Source organism: Corapipo altera, unplaced genomic scaffold (assembly GCF_003945725.1).
Source record: "Corapipo altera isolate COAL_440 unplaced genomic scaffold, ASM394572v1 96, whole genome shotgun sequence".
Taxonomy (NCBI): Eukaryota; Metazoa; Chordata; class Aves; order Passeriformes; family Pipridae; genus Corapipo; species Corapipo altera.
In genome coordinates this window covers 581,597-589,660 of record NW_020884962.1, presented here as the reverse complement: position 1 = coordinate 589,660, position 8,064 = coordinate 581,597, and the positions used below count along the sequence as shown (strand labels likewise).

At 64.3% G+C, this 8,064-nt stretch overlaps 1 protein-coding gene across 1 annotated transcript in view; it reads left to right on the top strand.

Annotated features, from left to right (window-relative positions):
• The first annotated feature begins 4,440 nt into the window (after positions 1 to 4,440).
• Positions 4,441 to 8,064, top strand: part of CRLF1 (cytokine receptor like factor 1) — a 7,844-nt gene continuing 4,220 nt past the window's right edge. The window contains exon 1 of the mRNA XM_027664204.1: positions 4,441 to 4,556. Coding sequence (XP_027520005.1) covers positions 4,441 to 4,556 — 116 coding nt within the window. The remainder of the gene's footprint in view (positions 4,557 to 8,064) is intronic.

Sequence of the window (8,064 nt, the reverse complement as noted above, 5' to 3'; positions counted from 1 at the left end):
CAGGGATGCAGGACGGGGGGATGCCCGGGCACTGGGGGATGTGGGGTGCCCTGGGATGTAGGACAGGGGGATGTCCGGGCACTGAGGGATGGGGGTACCCTGGGATGCAGAGGGACAGAGGGATGCCCGGGCACTGGGGGATGTGGGGTACTCTGGGATGCAGGAAAGGGGGATGCCCAGGCACTGGAGGATGTGGGATACCCCAAGATGCAGGATGGGAGAGATGCCCAGGCACTGGGGGATGTGAGGTACCTCGGGATGTAGGACAGGGGGATGCCCAGGCACTGAGGAATGTGGGGTGCCCTGGGATGCAGGGGTACAAAGGGATGCCCAGGCAGCAGGGGATGCTCAGGCACCAGAGAACACAGGGGTACCCCAAGATACAGGAGGAGAGGAGGCCTAAGGACCAGGGGATGCACAGGGATTGGGGGATTCCTGGGCACCAGGGGATGCAGGAGGATTCAGGAGGTCCAGGGGAATGCCCAGGGATCAGAGGGACACAGCAGGACTGGAGGCCACGCTGACACCAGCAGCACAGAGGAACTGGGGAGAGCAGGGGGACTGGGGGGTCGACATGGGGACCAGGGGGGCACACTGGCACTGGTGGCACCCAGAGGGACAGGGCTGCTCATACAGGGACCGTCCTGTCAGGAGGGGACAAGGGGCTGTGTCCCCAGCCAGCTGTGCCACCCTCCACCTCACCCTCCCTCTGCAGGGCCCCCCAGCAGGGCACCGGGCTCTCCCTGACACCCCAGATTTACAGCTGCGATTCCCCAGGGTTTAAAGGACATCCAAGGCCCCTCCTGGGCCCCGCACCCCCCTCTCACCCCTGCCCTGCCCATTACCCTTATTTATGGCAGCACCCCAAAGCAGCCCCGGGGGGAAAGGGGGAGGAGGAGGAGGGCTGGGGGCTTTGTTAACCTCCAGCCCTAATGGGGAACACATGGCAAGACCCCGGCAGGGGGAAGGGGGGGATGTCTCCCTGTCCCAGCTCAGGGTTGAGGGGTGCTGGACACCCTGGGACAGGGGGAGAGGGGTTGGGGGTGGCTGGGGCAGCACAGCCCGTGCCCCCCACGCCCCCCCCGGGAGCGGGGAGCGGGGCCTCTCCTCGCCCCGCCAGCTTATTCATCTTGTTAATCAAAGCAGGGCCGGGAGAAAATGTGCTGCGGCCGGGGCTGGCGGGGCTGCCAGGGCGCTGCGCTCCCCCTTCCCCCTCCTGGAGCCCCGCCAGCCCCGGGTCCGGCACCGCTGACGGATGGCCAAGAAAATGGGGTAGATTGGGGGCTGTCGCCGTAAATCACGGCCCCGCGCCGCAGGTGGGGTTTCCCTGGCAAGGGAAAGACACGGAGCCCGAGCCCGGAGCCCCGCGGGGGGAACGGGAATCCCCCGGGATGGAGCGGCCGGTGGGCACCGCTCCCTCCCGCCGCACCTGCCCGCACCTTGAGCCCCTGGCACCGGCCCGCGCTCCGGCCACTCACCTCCTCCTGGGAAAAAAAAAAAAGCCTTTCCAGGGCAAAAAAACCACTCAAGTTGGCAAATATTTGCTGCCCTCCCTCCTCCCCTCTCCAGAAACACTCGATGCCTTTTGCATTTATCACTACTGACCTACATTTTTCCCCCCCTCCCGGAGCCTTTCGGGAAGGCACAGCCTCTCCCCCCCCTCCCCGTGCCGGCTGAGATGTCCCCAGGGTCCCCCCTCCACTGGCAGGGGACCTGTCACGTCATGTCCCGATCCTGCTGAGCCCATCCCTGGTGCTCAAGCACCCCCTCGACATCAACCACGTTTTTCCCCCCCTCCTCTAGAGCTCCTCAAACCCCATCGTGGGGCTCTTTGTGCTTCCCAAAGCAAACAGAGGAGGGAAGGTGCGGCCGCCTCGAGGATGCTCCCGAGGGAAAAGGGGTGGGGGGGTGGCAGGGAAGGGGTTAAGCGGGTTATAAATTACCCATGGATGTGGAAATGTGACTGAGAGGAATAGAAAGCAAACTCTGCCTGCTGGATTCTTTGCATTTCTTGCCTCTTTATTTTTCCCCCAGGTCACTTTAAAAGGATGCAGGCAGTCGAGGCAGCCTCTCCTCCCGCTTTTCCCGGGGTTTGGGGTTGTTTTTCTTGTTTGTTTTTTACACCCTGGCCCTTGAGCCAGATGCTGTCTCCGTCCAAGGATTTTATGGAGCGAGCTCTGGCTGGGAAATCAAGTAATTAGATTAATTCAGGGCCCTGGTGACACATGATGGAAGGTGATGGCTGGTGGGAAGCTGGACCGAGGATGCTCCGCGCGGGTTTGGGGATGTCACCGGGGTCACCCGGCTCCGGCTGGGGGGGAGTCACACCCCGCCTGGGCAGAGCAGGGAGTCGGTCCCCGTGGCCATATCCTGCACCACAACAGGGCAAGGAGGGCCTGGGAATGGAGCCACGCCGGGGGGGGGCAGCCGGACCGCGCCGGCCCCGCGGGACCCCCGTGCTGACGCCGACAGCCCGGGCCGGGGGTCCGAGGGGGGGTCGGGCACAGATCCTGCCTCTGACCGGTGCCTTTGAGCATGACTGGCCCGTGGGCTGAGGGAGCAGCTTTAAAGGTCACTGTCAAAGGGCAGAGCTGACCACAGCTGCCACTGAGTGGCCGAGGCGCTGACTCAGAGACAGCGGCTCGGCCACCTCCGGCTGCTCCGGGACAGAGCTGGACACCAACCCTGGCACTGCCCGGCTTCGGGGGGCTGGCTCTGTCCCCCCACCCTGTGCCCATCCCACAGGCTCAGGTGCTGCCGTGGGGCGGGGAGGGCGAATGTCCCTGTGCCACCTGTGGCACGTCCCAGGTGACACCGGTGAGATCCGAGGCTCCCCTGCCCTCCTGATGCCACTGTGCCCCCCTTTGCCCCCCAGCACAGCCTCAAACCACCCTCTGGTGACACCTTTGCCAGCACCCCTCCCCGGGATCCCACCCATCCCTGCTTCCCAGAGCCACCGCGCTGAATCCCACATTCCGGGTGCGAGCCGAGGAGGAGCTCGGCCAGGGGCTGGAGGAAGATGACGGGGGAAGGGGGGTGGGCAGTGCAGGTGGGCAGCCGGGGCGGCTGCTGGTCCCGATTCCAGCTCCGGGGAGGGGGATTTCTCCTTCTCCCCGCTCCCAGCACCCACCGCTGGCTCCGGTCCCGGGGTGGCTTCCCGGGGGGATCGGGGCGGTGGGTCGGGATCGCGGGCGGCCGCCAGAGCCCCGGGGCGGCCGTGATTCACTCGGCCAGACTGCGGCCGCTGGGGCTGAAGTTTCTCAGGCTGGGTGGCTCCCGGAGCCTGACATTTTTGGGAAATTTCAACAAAAACAGTTCAGAAGCTTCCAAAAAACAGGACGATGGGAAAAGGCATTGTTCGGGCTCCCTCCCCCTCTCGTTTTTTTTATTGTGTTTCCTAATCCCTGCAATCCCTTGCTGGTGCCCAACACCTCGGAGCCCCACGCAGTGTCACCCCTCCCCTTCCTCGTGTGACAGTGGGGTTCAACCCCCCCCCCCGCCCCCGTCTGTGGGGCATCCAAGGCCACCCAGGTGTCCCCTGCCACCCTCCACACTCCGTGTCCAGCAGGGAATGATGTCCCCTGTCCTCACACCTGGGGACATGCCACGCTTGGGGACAGTGGCCTTGCCACGGACCAGGACCTGCTGTCCCGGGGGTCTGTGACCCGTCTGGGGGTCTGCAAAGCTCTCAGTGCCACCGAGACCCCGGGCAGGGGGACAGGAGGGGACACTGGGGGATGCCCAAGTGGGTGGCTTTGCCCTGGTGCTGGTGGCACAACCGGAAATGCCACCACCCCTGGGACCCCCGGGGACAAATGCAGACACGGTCCGGGGGGACTTGGAGCCACTTGGGGTGTTTTTTCCGCTTTTTGGGGTTTTTGGGGGAGGAAAAAACAGAGATGATGGATTCGATAGAAAACACCGGGATTTATGGGATGATATTCCCGTTTTCACCCCAAAAATAAGTCATGACAAGGGTTTGGATCTTAGAGACGCTTCGAGTGGGGGGAGCCCGCGGGAGGGGGGGGCCGGTACAGGGGCGAGAGCGGCCCCGGGGGCGCGGGAGGGTCCGCGGCGGCCGCGCGTGAGTCACCCGTGGGCCGGCGGCCCCGGAGCGGCTCTTACTCACCTACCGGGGGGGTCGGGGGGAGCGGGACACCGGCCCCGGGGCGGGGTAGGGTGGGGGGTCCGGCATCCCGCGGCGACAGCGGGCACCGGGCGGGGGTCAGTCCCGGGGCCGGTCCCGGGGCCGGTACCGGAGCGGGGCGGGGGGGGCGGCGGGGCCGGTGGCTTTCTGCCCCCCCGGGGGCGGTCCCGGGGCGGGGCCAGGGCGGCAGTTGGGGCTTTGGTAACCGGGGGTTGCTCAGACTTGCTCGGGACTTCCCCGGACGTGCCGGTGCGCTCCGCCGCCCCGGGCACCGACGGGCACCGGAGCCGACCATGCCGCCGCCGCCGCTGCTCCCGATGCTCCCGCTGCTGCTCCTGCTCTGCCCGCGCCTCTCCCGCGCCGACCCGCTCGCCTGTGAGTACCGGGAGCACCGGGCGGCTCTCGCAAGGTGGGCGCGGGGCGGGCGGGGGTCCCGTCGGGGCCAAGCGGGCGCTGCGCGGAGCCCCCCGGGGCTCTCCCGTTCCGCTCTGTGTGGCCCGTCCCTCCCCGGCCCCGGCGTGCGGAGCCCCCCGGGGCTCCCCCGCTCCTTCCCGTGGTGTCCCGTCCCCCCCGGCCCCGGGATGCGGAGCGGTCCCGGGAGCCGCGGGGACACCGCCGCTCGCACCTCGGGGCTGCGCTTCGCCTCCTGTGGAGGGGAACGGAGACCCCCCCGCGGAGGGCGGCCAAGACCCCCCATCGCCCCCCGACAGGCAGCCGGGAACCCTCCTCCCCGTCCCCGCAGCCCGCCGGGGACCCCCCCGCCCCTTCCCCCCGCAGAGAAAATTGAGGAACCTTTTTTTTGCCCCCCCCCCCCCATCCCCGAGAGCAGCGGGGGAACCCCCCTCCCCCGGAGCAGCGAGTGCTCCCTCTCCTCACGGAGAAGAGGGACCCCTCTCCCTGGGAAGGGCTGGTCCCCCCTTGTGCCCCCTCCCCGGCGTCCAGACCCCCCCTCCCGCAGAACAACGCGGCTCCATTCCCCACCCAGGACAATGGAAACCCCCGGCCTCGGCCCGGAGAACAATAGCGAACCCCTTCCCCACGCGACCCCCTCCCACCCCCGGGAGCCGTCACCCCCCTTTGCTCCCCCCAAAGCCTCTGAGACCCCCCCCCCTCCTTCTGCTTAAAACAACGGGGTCCCCCCTTGTCCCCGGAGAGCCGCCCCCCCCCAATCCCAGAGAACAATGAATCCCCTTTTCCCACCCAGAACAATAGGGATCTCCCTCCTTCCCCCACGGAGAACAATGACCACCCCTCAAGCCCCCCTCCCCCCAAAAAAATCCCTCGGCGGGGCTCCGCAGTGATGCCCAATTTGGGGGTCCCAGCGGGCGGTGGCAGGTCCGGGAGGTGCCACCTGTGGGCTGAGCTGTGGGCGGCCTCAGCCCCGCGGGGATCCGGGTCCCCCCTCGCCAAGGGAGGGGACACACAAGGGGGGGTTCCCCCCTCCCCGCGGAACCCTAAAACGCGACCGAGCCCCCCCGTCCCACCACCCGCCGCCTCGTCCCCCCGTCCCCCCCCCCAACCCCTGCGGCCCGAGCCGGGGGGAGGCGAAATCCCGCTCCCCGCAGCAGGAAGTTCGGCTTCCTCCCTATGATGGGAATTTCTCAAGGCGATGGATGTTCTTCGCCCCGACGCGCAAACGGGACCCGCCAACAAAAAGCCACCGCGGCTCCCGCGTCCCTTCCCCGGCGACACCGCGGGGTCCCGGACACCGCGGGCGGACCCCCCGGACCCACCCGCGTCCTCAAGGCGGGGGGAGTCTTAAGAGCGTTAATTGGGGGCACGAATTGCCGGAGCGACGGAGGCTGGGGAGGAAAAATCGCTCCAAAAATCCCTTCAGGGGCGCCGTTAACGCCCGCGGCCGAACCCCGGTGGGTTTCCAGCGGGAGCGGTGCCCACCCCAGTGCCCACCCCGCTGCCTGGAGGGTTTAATCTCACCGGGAACAAGGCGAGGCCGCGGCCAGCCCCTCGTTGGGGGTGAGCCCGCACCTTTCTCCTCCCGGTCAGGGGCAGCCGGTGCCGGATTCGCCCTCCCCGGACCCCCCGTTCCCCCCCTCCCCACGGGGGTCCGGGGCAGCGCTCGCCCCGCGGCCCCCTCGACGTGCGGCGCTGGGGAAGGCGAAGCCAAATGTCCTTTTAGAGAGTGAAAGTTTCCCCTCGGTGCAGCTCGGCCGCGCTGGAATGCCTGGGCTTTTTATAAATCCCTCCTCGAGCCCAGGGATGGGCACGAGAAATGCCAGCCGGAGATGAGAAAGGGGGGGGTGAAAAAAAGAGTGGGGTGGAAAAGAGGGATAGAGCATTTCTGCGTGTTGTGTCTGCCTCGTTGCTCGGGCTTTAGAAGAGCTCTAAAGATACATATATTTAAATTTATTTTTCCTGTGGAATTCAGAGCTTCCCAAATTCCCTTTTGTTCTTCAAGGCAATTATTTCCCTTTTTCTTTGGACCCCTGCACAGCTCCATAAATCTTTTTTAACTGCGTGATCTCCGACACTTATCGGAGAGGATTGGGTTGGTTTTTTTTTTTCCCCTTTTCTTTCCCCAACTCCTTAAAAAAAAAAACCCTCCGATATAAAACTGAAATGAAATCCGGCCCTTCGGAAGAAAAGCATAAACGTTCCCGACACCTTGGAAATGTGGTTTTACTTTATAGCATTACTTAGCACCTGATCAGCAATTTTTTTTTCTTTTCTTTTTTTTTTTTTTTTTTTGCAATAGAGAAGCCATAAAACCCCCCAAGCAGGTATTTTCCTCGCAACTTGCACATTCCACAGGCTGCCTGTGTCTCTCCCCGGCCCTTTTCCCCTCCGATCGGAAAACTTCACACTTTTCCCTTTTAAAACACATGTTCGGCTCCGTGGCTGCGCAGAGCAGAGGAGGGGGGGGGGGGGAGAAATCCAGGGGAAAAGAAAATAAATATATATTTATATATAATTGGCCCCTCCAGAGGCTCCTGCTTGAAGGAGGGGGAAAAAAAAAAAAGAAAAATTCCAGGGGGAAAAAAAAAAAAAAATAAATAGAAAGTGACAATTGGCCCCTCCAGAGGGTCCCGCTCGGAGGACGGGAAACGTGTCTGGTTTTCGGTGCTCGTGTGTGTTTCTGGGGCTGTTTAGATTAAGATTTGGGAGAATTAGGGCTTGGAGTGGCGGGTCTGTTACGAGCAGAGCCCGGAGCAGCTCCGGGCTCGGCTCGTGGAGGAGTTGGAGCAGGATGGGCTCGTTGGCAGAGCCCGGGGATGAGTTTTTTTGGAGGCCTCGCTGGCCTTGGGAAGGGTTTGGTTTGGGCGGTGGATCCGGATCAGCCGTGGATGCTCGGGGTATCCCAACCACCCCACGGGCACTCAGGGTACCCCAAGGTACCCGGCACCAACCCATGGGGTACCTGGCACCACTCCATGGATGTTTGGGGTGCCTGTACCAATCCGTGGGTGCTCAGAGCACCTTGGAGTGCCTGGCACTGCTCCATGGATGTTTGGGGTACCCCAGAGTATCCAACACCAACCCATGGATGTTTGGGGTACCCCAGAGTATCCAGCACCAACCCAGGGATGATTGGGGTCCCCCACACCACCATCTCCCAGATGCTTTTCCCCCTGGATTCCCTTCCTCCCACCTCCCCAGCCTCCCCCCAGGCAGAGCAGGAACCCCTAATTAAGTATCTCGGGCGTAACGAGGCTCTTGGAGCATTAATTGTGCTGGGTGGGAGCCGGTTTGGGCGGGGGGAACCCCTCATCAGGATCCCTCTGGCACAAGGACCTTGGAATGTGGGGTGGGAGCCAGAGGAAGTGGCAGGGACCCCTCCTCAGGATCCCTCCAGCACAAGGACCTTGGAATGCGGGGTGGGAGCCGGAGGAAGCCCTGGGGACCCCTCCTCAGGATCCCTCCGGCACAACAAGGACCTTGGAATGCCGGGTGGGAGCCGG